This window comes from Tursiops truncatus, chromosome 4 (assembly GCF_011762595.2).
Source record: "Tursiops truncatus isolate mTurTru1 chromosome 4, mTurTru1.mat.Y, whole genome shotgun sequence".
Lineage (NCBI taxonomy): Eukaryota > Metazoa > Chordata > Mammalia > Artiodactyla > Delphinidae > Tursiops > Tursiops truncatus.
The window spans coordinates 7,425,304-7,440,329 of record NC_047037.1 but is presented as its reverse complement, the minus strand read 5'-3'; the positions used below and the strand labels follow the sequence as shown (position 1 = coordinate 7,440,329).

Here is a 15,026-nt window from a genome sequence, read left to right as displayed (position 1 = left end):
GTTACTTTCTTCTTCCTTCCTCAGTTTTATGTCATAATCCACCTTTGGAACCTGTTCCTAGAAACCAGAGAATGAGGCAAAGGAGGCAGGTCACGTCAGGGAGTTGAATGGAGCATAGACACGGTGGCAGATGGGCATCAAAGAACCATCTGGAAGGAGTGAAGCAGGCCCTCCCTCACCACAAAATCCTGGCTTTATGAGGTGCCCTGTGGGATGAGTGAGAGTATAAACAGGAAGTAACAACGTGTGTTGTAAATGCCTACCAGGGAGAGATGCAGGATAGGAGAGGCATTCATATTAAGGGAGCAGAAATATTTGGGCACTGAGGGTCTCCACTAAAGAGCTTGTGCTCCTGATTCCAAGTACTTTAGGAATCCCTGGACATACCACATTAACTTGCCCTTCCTTCAGTGCCGGAAACAAGAAAACACACTGCGACCTGCAAGTAACAGGTATTCAAGAACTTTGAACTGTTCTGTTCATTCAACGTAACTTTCAAATTTAAGTTTCCATTACCTATCTTGTATTTCTCATTAATTGAGGTCAAAGCAAGGTCTGCAAGTATCTGGTCATAGGCTGTCAAATTGCCACACACGCTATTGTTGGGCCTCCCTTTGTCTCACAGCAATAAAGAGAATTGTTCCTCAATTGGGACTGCTTTCAAAGTGAAGTGCTTTTGCAGTTATAAAAACTCCAGCTATTCTTCTGCATTTAATCAGCTGCACAGTGAACATTGCCTTTCTCCTCCCATGACTTGAATAATAACTGTTAAGTAACTGTTTCTTGCTTTGCCCTCTTAACAAGGGCTAGCCAGTGCCAGAATAAATCTATGTCCATCAAGGTTATGAGATTTGGGTTCCCAGCTGGAAACTTCACCAACAACCATAATACAAAATGCAAGTAGTCAGCACAACCTGCTTATAGTTTGAAAGACATGTTAACAGCTATTTACCATTGAATTGATCATATAGCGCTAACCTTTTGAGAAAAAAAAATGCTACCTTTGCTGCTATTAGAAGTATTTCAGGCCCCAAATATTCTTTAGATAATGACTGTCACCTCAAAACTATAAGTATATGGAATGTCCCCATGACAGTAGGAACATAACTGTATCTTTGTGTTTATAATGTATGTAGGCTTATACTTGCAACTTTGGATGTTTCTAGGTGACATTTTAGGTAGCGATCTTTTTATTCTTCATGAACAAAATCTGGATTAGTCACTTATTAACACTGGTGACTACACTCTGCATATTCCTGTCACTTATAACAAAGATCTCTGCCCGATTTTAACATACTTAAAAGTCTACTTTTTGCATCACCAACTTCTAAAGGTCACTTGTAAGATGTATTGACATTGTTGGGAGATTGGGATTGACATATATACACTAATAAGTATAAAATGGATAACTAATAAGAACCTGCTGTATAAAAAAATAAATAAAATTCTAAAATTCAAAAAAAAATAAAGATGTATTGACATTGTATGTATAAATAATTCTCCCCATGTGTTTAAGGCTGTGTGTTCCTTATTTCTAATGTTGTGTTTCTCCCTTCTCTCCTTTTTGTCTTTATCCACAGAATGTTTTTGTAGATAAACCAGCATTTCCGGAGTATAAAGTTTCTGATGCAAAAAAGTCCAAATTCATACTTTTGCATTTTAGCACTTTCAAAGCCGGCTGGGACTGGCTTATTCTATTGGCGACGTTTTATGTTGCCGTGACCGTACCTTACAACGTTTGCTTTATTGGCAATGATGACCTATCGACAACTCGGAGCACAACAGTCAGTGACATTGCAGTGGAGATTCTTTTTATTATAGGTAAGAACCCACGGCTGTTTTCCTAGGAGATTTGCATAGGGGAAGTAAGTGTGTTCCAGATTTTTCTGACATGAATTTGAACTAAGATCCATCTGCATGGGCATGACTCAGCCTCTTACGCAAATTTTGGAGAAGCACATATTTGGATTTCTGAAAATTGCCTCTTCCAGCTTTCTTACTGTTCTTTTGTTCAAACAGATCTAAACTGATGTTTTTTGTTTCTATCCTTATTTCGTCAAAAGTGGGTTGAAAAAGACAATGGCTGTTTTGTTTGTACTCTCAACTTCTACTATGATCTTACCTGTACAGGGTCAGAGATGAGGGTTGGCAAGAACCTATCAGTGGTGTTCTGATAATGGTCCCGTCTTGGGCATGTTTCTTCATGCCCGTCATGCTTTTCCGGCGGTTGACGGTGGTTGCCATAGGTGGCCTAGTTGCAGAAGCAACAGATTACATAAACCTTCTAGTCAATCAGGAGAAACCCTGAGTATCTGATTTTAATGAAAGGAGAGGCCCCAAGGGATGTTTGCTAAGAATATTTATCTCTAGAATATTTGGAATCTCAGTTGAAGCTGCATCTGCTCCATGCTTGTAAGTCTTCTATTTTCCTGTCTCTTAAAGCATCGTCTTGTTTAGATCAAAGCCGAGCTCTTGCTTGCTCATTCTAGTTCTCCATGAAGGCGCAGACTGACCCCCATGTGGAGTTCCTGACCACCATTAGCAATCTGATTCCTGCGTCTTTACCTGGTCATGGCGATGTAGGGTAACATCCTTTTCGTAAAGATGAGAGAATGTTTGGAAAATGTTTTCAAGCAGTAGGTGAACAAGGGAATGAAAAAATGGACCCTAAAAGTTCAAAGAAAAGGAAATAAATAAGTGAGGCAGATCAAAAGATTGTTTCAATGGCAGTGGTACTTTTTTCTCTGTGGAGCTGGTACAACTTTGGATTCTCCAACTGAAGTTCTCACGTGTTTGCTCTGGAAGAGTTTTTATGTTCTTGATGTGACTTTGGCATCACTGTTAACATTGCACTTCCTGGACACACGCCTCAGACCTATGCTAGGACCCCAACTCCCACCCCAAAGGTGATGGCTGTAGTATGTTTAGGCCACTAGATGGCAATGTTATCTAGTTAGGTAGCTTGGTAAGGCTGCAAACTCAAGGAAACTTATCTTTAACCTTTTTTTTAACTTAAACTATTCTTTATTGGAAAAGTATAACCATAAGGGATATTAAATCACAGTTAAATGGCAAGTAACAACATTCCAGTTTGAAAAAGAATTTAAAATGAAAACTGTACAAGAGGCCTTTCAAGATGGCAGTGTAGGAAAAGCCTGAACTCACCTCCTCCCATGGAAACAGCAAATACACAGCTGTATATGGAACAATTTCCTCTGAAAAATACCTGAAAACTAGCTGAACAGATCCTTCACAACAAAGGATAAAAGGACCACGTGAAGAAGGTAGGAGAGGCAAAGATTCGGTCTCACCAAAAACTCCACTACTTGTGTGGCAACCCACGACTGGAAGGATCTCACACGTATGGAACTTCTTCCTGAGGAGTGAGGGGGTTCATGCCCAACATCAGGACACCAACCCTTGAGACCTGCACCTGAGAGACAAGCCCTTCAAACATCTGACTTTGAAAGCCAATGGGGCTTACATCCAGAAGTATCCAAGGGCTGTAGGGAACAGAGATTCCACTCTTAAAGGCCTCACTCACAGACTTACTCACCCTGGGACCAAGTGTGCAAGCAGCAGTTTGAAAAGTGCCTAGACCATATGTGAAGGAGATGTGTTAGCTGATATTAACATGTCTGCTGGAGGGGCAGAAGCTGGTGGGGGCTCTCTCCAGAGACTGAGGGGCTAGTGGGTGCCAGTTTTGTGCTCCTTCTATGTAGCTAGTGTTGATGGGCATACCCCACCCCACTAAAGCCACTGGTGCCTACTCCTTGATAGCCTGGCTCTGGTGGCCAGGGAAACTTGTGTTTCTGGGCCCCATGGGACTGAAACAACCAGAGAGACAGTTCTCGGCAGGCCGTCACCCCTAGGGCATAGCACAGACAGCACACTGAACACGCTCCAGATCTTCCTGTGAAGAAAGGTCTATTTTCTTGTCCTAGAGCTTCAGCCTGAAGGGCAGGCTTCAGGTTTACTACACATCTAGGGACTAAGAAGGTGCCCTCAGGGAACACAAGCTGGGGATGCCTTCTCTGTGCTCTTCCTTGGCCATACTACAGCTCAAAGAGCTTATAGACTCACCTGGAACCCTGATTTTTGCAATTGTCACCAGGGGGACACCTCCAAATTGCCTGGTCTACAGGCCAGTAGGGTTTACAACTGAAGTCTCAGAGGACTGTATATATTTGCATACTTTAAAAGCTGCTGCCTGAGGATCTGACTTCCAATCAACCTGAACCTAGGTACTGACTGAGATCCTCCCTTTGGAACATTGACAGCTATTGGCACACCCTCAACAACTGGGGTCTATCAAGAGCCAATCAGGCTGCTTAGACAATCACAAAGGTTCGAGAGACAACCAAGAGCCAGGGCAAGGTTGAACAACAAGGTTCATCTCCTACAAAGGCCTCTCCTTCAGGACTGAAAGGAGAATGCATAGAAACAAACACAGAGAGCCAGGCAAAATGAGGAAACAGGAATATGTTCCAAACGAAAGAACAAGATAAAAACCCAGGAAAAAAAAAAAAACCTTAGTGAAGTAGAAATAGTAATCAACTAGGTCAAGAGTTCAAAAGAATGGTCATGAAGATCCTCACCAAACTCAGAAAAGAATGGATAAACATAGTGAGAACTTTAACAGAGATAGAAAATGTAAGAAGGCACATGACTGAAGAATATAATAGTTGAACTGGAAAATACACTAGAGAGATTCAACAGCAGACTAATTGAAGCAGGAGAAAGAATCAGTGATCTGGAAGACAGGGTAGTGGAACTCACCCAAAGAGAAGAGCAAAAAAGAAAAAAAAAAGAATTGCAGCACTAGCACTATTTACAATAGGCAGGACATGGAAGCAATCTAAATGTCCATCAACAGGTGAACAGATAAAGAAGATGTGGTACATATATACAATGGAATATTACTCAGCCATAAAAAGGAATGAAATTGGGTCATTTGTAGAGATGTGGATGGACCTAGAGTCTGTCATACAGAATGATGTAAGTCAGAAAGTAAAACAAATATCATATATTAGCACATATATGTGGAATCTAGAAAAATGGTACAGATGAACCTATTTGCAGGGCAGGAGTAGAGATGCAGACATAGAAAACGAACATGTGGACATGGGGGGAAGGGGAGTGGGATGAATTGGGAGATTAGGATTGGCATATACACACTACCATGTGTAAAATTGATAGCTAGTAGAAACTTGCTGTATAGCCCAGGGAGCTCAGCTCGGTGCTCTGTGATGACCTAGATGGGTGGGATGGGGGGGTTGGGCAGGGAGGTCCAAGAGGGAGGGGATATAGGTATACATATAGCTGATTCACTTCATTATACAGCAGAAATTAACACAACACTGTAAAGCAACTATACCTAAATAAATAAGTGGAAATAGCTTAAACGATCTGTGGGACAACATCAAGCAAAATAACATTTGCATTATAGAGGGTTCAGAAGGAGAAGAAAAAGAGAAAGGGGCAAAAAACTTATTTGAAGAAATAATGGCGAAAAACTTTATTAACTGGGGAAGGAAACAGACATCCAGATTCAGATCCAGAGAATTCCAAAAAGATGAACCCCAAAAGATCCATACCAAGGCACATTATAATTAAAATGTCAAAAGTTAAAGAGAGAATGTTAAAAGCAGCAAGAGTAAAATGACGTGTGCACATGGTGCACAGCCCCATAAGATTATGAGCAGATTTTTCAGGAGAAACTTCACAGGCCAGAGGGGAGTAGCACAATGTATTCAAAATGCTGAAAGGGGAAAACTTACAACCAAGAGTAATCTACCCAGTGAGATTGTCATCCAGAATCAAAGGAAAGAAAAACATTTTCCAGACAAGCACAAGCTAAAGTTCACACCACTAAAATGACTTTATAAGAAATGTTAAAGGGACCTCTAAAGGTACTAATTAGTAACCAAAAAAATGAAAGTAAAAATTTTATCAGTAAAGGTAAATATTTATAGTAAAGGTAGTATTTAGGCATTTATAAAGCTGTTATGAAGGTTAAAAGATAAAAGTAGTAAAAGTAGCTATATGTACAATAAGAAGTACACAAAATAAAAAGATGTAAATTACGACATCAAAAAGAGAAAACATGGAGGGGTAGTAAAAATATAGAGTTTTAGAATGTACTCAAACTTACCTTGCTATCAACTTAAAATAGGCTGTTATTTATATATAGGCTGTCATATGTGAGTATTGTGGTAATCACAAAGCAAAAGCCTGTAGTAGATACCCAATAGATAATGAGAAAGGAATCTAACCATAACAGCAAAGAAAACCACCAAAGCACATGAGAGGAGAGCAAGAGAAGAAGAAAAAAACAGAGAAGAACTACAAAACAGTCAAAAATCAATTAACAAAACAGCAATAAGTACATACCTGTCAATAATTACTTTACATGTTCATGGACTAAATCAAAAGACATAGAGTGGCTGAATGGATAGATAAACAAGACCCATCTACATGCTGCCTATAAGAAACTCACTTTAGATGTAAGAACACACACAGACTGAAAGTGAAGGGCTGGAAAAGTTGTTTCACACAAATGGAAACCAAAAGAAAGTTGGGGTATCTATACTCAGATAAAATAGACTTTAAAACAAAGATGGTGTGCTTCCCTGGTAGCACAGTGGTTAAGAATGCGCCTGCCAATGCAGGGGACACAGGTTCACGCCCTGGTCCAGGAGGATCCCACATGCTGCAGAACAGCTAAGCCCATGCACCACAGCTACTGACACCTGCACGCCTGGAGCCTGTGCTCCACAACAGGAGAAGCCACTGCAATGAGAAGCCTGCACACCTCAATGAAGAGTGGCCCCCACTTGCCACAACTAGAGAAAAAGTCTGTGCACAGCAACAAAGACCCAACACTGCCAAAAATAAATAATAAATTAAAAAATAAATTAAAAAATATATATATATAAAATAAAACAAAGATGGTAATAAGAGGCAAAGACAGGTATTACATAATGAGAAAGGGATAAATCCAACAAGACAATATAACATTTTGTAATTATTTATGCACCCAACATAGAAGCACCTAAATATACAAAGCAAATATTAACAGACCTAAAGGGAGAAATAGACAGCAATACAATAATACTAGGGAACTTTAATATCTCACGTACATCAATGGTTAGATCATTCAGAAGAAAATCAATAAGGAAGTATTGGCCTTAACACATTAGATCAGAGGCAATGAATACATATATACAGAACATTCCATCCCAAAGTAGCAGAATACACATTCTTCTCAAGTGCACATGCAATATTTTCCAGGAGAGATCATATGTTAGGCCACTTAACAAGTCTCAATAAATTAAAGAAGATTGAAGTCATATGAAGCCTTTTCTTCTGACCACATGGTATGAAACTAGAAATCAATTACAAGAAAAATACTGGGAAAATCTCAAATATGTGGAGATTAAACAAATGCTACTGAACAAGAAAAGGGTCAATGAGGCAATCAAAGGTGAAATTTTAAAATACCTTGAGACAAATAAAAATGAAAATACAACATACCAGAATCTATTGAATGCAACAAAAACAGTTTCAAGAGGGAAGGAAGTTCATAGTGATTCGAGTTTACCTCTAGAAACAGAAGAATCTCAAATAAACAACCTAACTTTACACCCCCAAAAAACTAAAAAAAAAACAGACAAAGCCCAATGTTAGAAAAAGGAGGAAAATAATAAACATTAGAGAAGAAATAAATGAAGTAGAGACTAAAAAGACAATGGAAAAGATCAATAAAACTAGGAGCTGGGTCTTTGAAAAGATAAGCAAAATTGACAAACCATTAGCTAGATTCAGTAAAAGAAAAAAAGAAGAGAAACTCAAATAAAACCAGAAATGAAACAGGAGAAGATACAACTGGTACTAAAGAAATACAAAGGGTCGTAAGGGACTACTATGAACAATTATATGCCAAAAAATTGGCTAACCTAGAAGAAATGGGTAAATTTCCAGAAACATACAATCTTCCAAGACTGAATTATGAAGAAATAGAAAACCTGAATAGACAGTTTACTAGTAAGGAGATTGAGTCAGTAATCAAAAATCATCCAACAAACAAAAGTCCAGGACCAAATGGCTTCACTGGTGAATTCTACCAAGCACTCAAAGAAGATTTAATATGTATTCTTCTCAAACTCTTCCCAAAAACTGAACTCATTCTATGAGGCCAGCATTACCCTGATACCAAAACAGACCAGGGCACCACACACACAAAACAAAGAAAATTATAGACGAATATTCCTTACAAACATAGATGTAAAAATCCTCAACAAAATATCAGCAAAGCAAATTCAACAATACATTATAAGGATCATACACCATGACCAAGTGGGATTTATTTCAGGGATGTAAGAACAATTCAACATCTGAAAAACAATCACCGTGATACACCCCATTAACAAAATGAAGGATAAAAATCATATGATGGTCACAACAGATGCAGAGAGGGCATTGGAAAAAAGCTAATGTTCATTATGATAAAAACTCTTAACAAAGTGGGTATAGAGGGAATGTACCTCAACCTAATAAAGGCCATATATGATAAGCCCATCATAGTATGTTAGCTAAAGCTGTTCCTCTAAGACCAGGAACAAAACAAGAAAACCCGCTATTTTTCAACATAACATTAGAAGTCCTAGCCAGAGCAATTAGGCAAGAAAAGGCAATAAAAGTCATGCAAATTGGAAATGAAGATGTAAAACTTTCATTATTTGCACATGACATAATTTTATATATAGAAAAATCTTAAAGACCCCACCAAAAAACTATTAGAACTAATAATTTGGGAAGGTTGTGGGGTACAAAATCAATTTACAAAAATCTGTTGCATTTTTATACACAAACAGTGAACTACCAGAGAAATTAAGAAAACAATTCTACTTACAATTGCATAAAAAAGAATAAAATACCATGGAATAAATTTAACCAAGGAGGTAAAAGACCTGTACACTGAAATCTATGAGACGTTGATGTAAGAAATTGAAGACACAAATAAATCAAAAGATATTCTATGCTCAAGGATCAGAAGACTTAATATTGTTTAAATGTCCGTATTGCCCAATCAATCTACAGAATTAATACAACCCCTATCAAAATTCCAATGGCATTTTTCACAGAAAAGAATGTACAATCCTAAAATGTGTACAGAACCACAAAAACCCTGAATAGCTAAAGCAATCTTGAGTAAAAAGAACAAAGCTAGAGATATAATGTGCCCAGATTTCAAACTATATTACAAAGCCATGGTAATCAAAACAGTATAAAACATTATAAAACACACAAAAATCAATAAGACAGACACATAGATCAATGGAACAGAATAGAGAGCCCAGAAATAAACTCACACATATATGATCAATTAATTTTCAATAAAGAGGGCAAGAATATTCAATGCGCAAAGGACAGTCTCTTCAATAAATGGTGTTAGGAAAACTTGACAACCACATGCAAAAGAATGGAAATAGACTACTATCTTATACCATGTACAAAAATTAACTCAAATTGATTAAAGAGTTGAATGTAAGACCTGAAACCATAAAACTCTTAGAAGAAAACATGGGCAATGAACTCCTTGACATCAGTCTTGATAAAGATTTTTTGGATCAGACACCAAAGTCGAGGGCAACAAAAGCAAGAGTAAACAAGTAGGACAACATCAAACCAAAAAACTTCTGCACAGTGAAGGAAACCATCAAAAAAAATAAAAGGGTGACCTAATGAATGGGAGAAGATATTTGCAAATCATATATCGATAGGAGGTTAATATCCAAAATATATGGAGAACCCATACAACTCAATAATAGAAAAACAAGCAATCTGATTAAAAATTGAGCAGAGGATATGAAGACATTTTCCATCACTAATCATCAGGGAAATGCAAATCAAAACCACACTTGTTAGGATGGTTATTATCAAAAAGACAAGAAATAACAAGTGTTAGTGAGGATGTGGAGAAAAGGGAACCTCATTCACTGTTGGTGGAAATGTAAATTGGTGCAGCCACTATGGAAAACAGTATGGAGCTTCTTCAAAAAATTAGAAATAGAACTACTATAAATTCCAGCAATTCCACTTCTTTGGTACTTATCTGAAGAAATCGAAAAGACTAATTCAAAAAGATATGCGTACCTCTATGTTCGTTGCAGCGTTATTTACAATATCCAAGATACAGAAACAACCTAAGTTTCCATGGATGGATGAATGGATGAAAAAAGTTGTTTGTGTATACAGTCAACCCTCCATATCTGTGGGCTCCACATCTGCAAATTCACCCAACTGTGGATCGAAAACACACAAGAAAAAAAGTTTTTAGAACTTTCCATGAAGCAGAATTTGAATTTGTCACACACCAGCAACCGTTTACATCACATTTACATTGTACTTACAAATATTTACACAGCATTTACCTTATATTAGGTATTGTAAGTAATCTAGAGATGATTTAAAGTATATGTGAGGATGTGTGTAGGCTATATGCAAATACTATGCCATTTTATATGAGACTTGAGCACCCGCAGATTTTGGTATTCTTGGGGACCCTGGAACCAATCCCCTACTGTTTATACAGTGGAATACTACTCAGCCATGAAAAATGAGATATTGCTATTTGCAAAAACATGGCTGGATCTTGAGGGTATTGCACTATGGAAAACCAAACCAATAGATAGAAAACAGATCAGTAGTTGCCATAGAGGAAGGGAGTATTGGGAGGTGGGCACAATGTGTGAAGGGGTCAAGAGTTACAAACTTTCAGTTATAAAATTAAAAGGTCATGGGGATCTAATGTACAGCATGGTGAGTACAGTCAATAACACTGTACTGCATATTTGAAAGGTGCTAAGAGAGTAGATCTTAGAAGTTCTTATCACAAGGAAAAATCAGATAGTGACAGATGGTAACTAGATTTTTTGTGATCATTTCACAATATATACAAATATCAAATCATTATGTTGTATACCTGAAACGAATATAATGTTATATGTCAATTATACCTCAATTAACAAAGAAGAAAGGGAAAATTGTAGACAAATGGGGTGTGTCCATATGCCAGTCCATTTTTTTAATTTATTTATTTATTTTGATAAGATTCTTTTTTCTTTTTACAGGGGGTCCTTGGTTATCTGTTTTAAATATAGCAGTGTGTACATGTCAATCCCAAGCTCCCAGGCTATCCCTCCCTCCCACCCTTGCCTCCTGGTAACCATAAGTTCATTCCCTTAAGTCCGTGAGTCTGTTTCTGTTTTATAAATAAGTTCATTTGTATCACTTTTTTTAGATTCCACATGTAAGCGCTATATCATATGATATTTGTCTTTCTCTGTCTGACTTACTTCACTTAGTATGACCATCTCCAGGTCTATCCATGTTGCTGCAAATGGCATTATTTCAATCTTTTTAATGACTGAGTAATATTCCATTGTATATCTATACCACATCTTTTTTATCCATTCATCTGTTGGTGGACACTCAGGTTGCTTCCATGTCTTGGCTATTGTAAACAGTGCTGCAATGAACATTGGGGTGCATGTATCCTTTTTGAACCATGTTTTTCTCTAGATATATGCCCAGGAGTGGAATTGCTAGATCTTATGGTAGCTCTATTTTAGTTTTTTAAGGAACCTTCATGCTGTTCTCCATAGTGGCTGTAACAATTTACATTCTGTTAGTTTTATATCATTTTACTTTGCTAACCTTTGATGCCTTTTGCCACCCACCCAAGACAAACATAAATTAGGACTCTAAAAAGGCTCCTCATGACCTTGTCAAAGTTCTCATGAACTTCAGCAATCACTCAACATACCTAAGCCTGAGTATCTGCTTAACAAGTATTTATTATCATTATTATTTTTTTCAACTCTGTCATAGAGACAAGGTTATATCTTGGAACTTTATTTCCCGCTCTTCCTGGTTCTTAGATATTGGACATTTCTAGAGCTTAGAAGCCATTTCTGGTACTACCTATTCATTGACAGATGATGACTTGTTTATACTCAGGAGAACTCACACCTGTGAGAAAGATATAAGGTGGTTTTTTTTCTTTCTTTTAGGCTGATTTCCCCTGCTAAACTAATAGAGTCTGGCTTGCCCCTCTGAGAGTTGCCCCTAAATCTTCTGCTGTTCTTTCTTATTGCCATTTCTACTGTGCTCCAGGCAGCAAGATGTTTTTCTAGGTAAAAAATACCCATCTCTTACTAGTTCCATGACAGAAGAATGGAAACTCCACTCCTGTTTTCATGCAGTTTAGCTTCTACAAAGATGACTTTATAATTTGGTATTTGGGTTTGCCAATGGTTTAAGTATAACTCCTGCCTGGAATCCCTAGTTAACTGACTTATTTTTATAAGCACTAAAAACTTCTCTGCTCTTTCCTACTGTTTTCCTACTGCTCTTTTTTCTAAATGTAGAGGAGTTTCAACTCCTCTACATTTTATTATAATATGTTTGGAAAAATAATTTAAACTAACCTTTCTCAAAGTATGTTTCCCAGAACTTTTATTCTATGAAATATTTCACAAAGGTGGCCTAAAAATGATCACTGAGAAAGAAATCAAAATATAAGGAATAAAAAATTGTATTGCCTCTAACAATGTATTTTTATGATACTAAGACAGTGTTTTTATACCATTTAAAATTTATTAAATTGGTATGTGCAATAAAACCCATATGCATATTTAACATTGTTTATATTCTATTTATAGAATAGTGTATTCTATTCTCTAAGTTGGCATCTTATAGTCAAATGGTTCAGAATTGTTAAGAAGTAGGTTAACAAGAGGTTTGGGAAGGTTATGTTTTCATATAGCAAAATAAATGATGTTTTTCAAAATATTTTGTTATTTGTACAACGCTATACAAATGAGATTATCTTCTAAGTGGGGAAAAATTAAATGTTCCATGAAAAATAAATACATAGTCAAAATGAAAGTTGGAAGGTACTATATCTCTTTAGGAGATTTATAATGTACTTTAGCATTATAAATCCTCTGAGAAATTCAGTGATAAAGAAATCTGTTTAACTGTGATTAATCCAGCATCTCCTAAAGTTATTTTTACCTCTCCGCGTATTCTTCTCTGACCACTCAGTGACCCTCTTTTGGGAAGACTGACTCAAAAACAGTCTTCCCTGATAGGTTCACCATAAAGAAAGCATCTGAGTGTAATTATGCTTGTCAGAATATAAATACGAATGGTGAGCTTGATCTCTCCTAACTACTCTCTTCCTCTTCAGATAAATTGTTTGTAAGCCACGTTGGTCCTTTAGGATCAATAGGGCACAAGCCTTGGCTGTAAGTTACAAAGTGGTTATAAGATTACTTTTAGTTTGAAAACCATCATGTATAACTTAGCTGCTGATTCAAAGCCTTACACACTTAAAATGAGAAGTGACCTACTGGTAATGTATCTAATTCAATCTTTCTTACTTTATAGGTGAGAAACTGAGCCCTAGTGCCCAAAGCCCCATAACTAATGGATGGCAGACTCAGGTCTCCTGGTCGTTAGATCAGGTTTCTGAAGAGTTTATAATCATGATGCCATTTTCTGAAAAATTCCACTCAACTTGCTTTTCTTTATTAATAGCAATGAAGCATAAAATTAGAGAAAGAATACCAACTTCCTTCTCTTCTTTTCCATGAATGAAGAAATTAATAGTTTGAATCTCTGAAATCTTGGTTGTAAAACGTCCCCATTTCCTAACAACCCAAAGAACCCAATTTTGTGCAGGCAACAGTATGCCCAGGCCCAGGGAATTAATGATGAGTAGAGTCTAAGCCAGGGGGAACTCCCTTCCCCTTAGCTGCTTCAGGAGCAGGGGTGAGTATGTGACTGATTCTGTCCTTTAAGAAATAGGTTGTTTCTGTGGGGCTTCTTGGAAATCACTTTTCCCCTGAATGAAAGAAGAGAGACGTGTGAGGGAAAAATATTCGTGTCCCTATTCCTTCATTTCCCCCTGTGAAGTGTGAATGGAAGAATATGTTGTGTGTGACTACTGCAGTCATCCTTAATTATTAGGAGAGATATAGGAAAGACACGGATGGCAGAGCAGGAAGCTGAAATTTTGCACCTCTAGACTCTGCCAAGTGATATAATAAAGCTCCTATTATTAGAACCACTGTTAATTGGATATTCTGCTACTGATAACTCTCTCACTTTAAAAATAAAAAATAAATTACAGCGCTATTATCCATGACCCCTTGTACTGGACAATTTCAGAAACTCTAAGATATATCTGTTCCAAAGAAATAGAATGCTCTTTCTTCTGACCTGTCATTTCACTGTGAGCCTATCTAGGAGGTGGTTTGCACGTACTTCTTATCTGCTGCTATAACCACAAAGGCTTAGAAGTATAGGCTACTCTATAAATCTATAACTCTGACTGACTTGGTCTCTCTAAGAAGTCCTCAGAAAGCTACAAGGTCAAAAGAAACAAGATATGCAACTGAACTTTCTGTTTACTCTGCATTTACCTTAGTCATAAAAGGACAGTTGACAGTTGTGTGAGATAAAGGGCAATCCTACACTGTGTAGTCCTGTCCAGGTCTGAACATCTAACATCCTCACCCACTATCCACCAGCAAGCCTCCCCAATTATTATGACAATGCCAAACACCCCATGCATATTCAAAAGGCATTTTTTTTCTCAATGTTATATATTTAAGGTTATACTCTGTTGATTTAGGTAGTTCCAGTTCATTGGTTCTCAGTGGGGACAGTATCGCATGCAGCGACCATTTTAGAAATATGCGGGTTGGACTTTAATTCATTAATCATCACAACCATCATTTGGTATTTATTTAGTGCTTTTCGATCACCATTTACATATTTTCAAATGATTTTACCCCAACTAATGAATAGAATTCCTGTAAACGCAGTGTTTCTTATGAGCATATATCTATATTTTCATCATTTCTGATTATTTTATTTCTTTCTCCTTTTGTCTGCAGTTCTTTGTTAACCAATGCTTCTATTCACCTACATGTCACCAGATTTTGCTATCT

The 15,026-nt window shown here is 37.2% G+C and overlaps 1 protein-coding gene across 1 annotated transcript in view; it reads left to right on the top strand.

Annotated features, from left to right (window-relative positions):
- KCNH8 (potassium voltage-gated channel subfamily H member 8) overlaps positions 1–15,026 on the top strand; it is a 386,943-nt gene that overhangs the window by 216,612 nt on the left and 155,305 nt on the right. Inside the window, exon 5 of the mRNA XM_019934429.3 lies at positions 1,581–1,821. Within this exon, the coding sequence (XP_019789988.2) occupies positions 1,581–1,821 (241 nt within the window). The remainder of the gene's footprint in view (positions 1–1,580; positions 1,822–15,026) is intronic.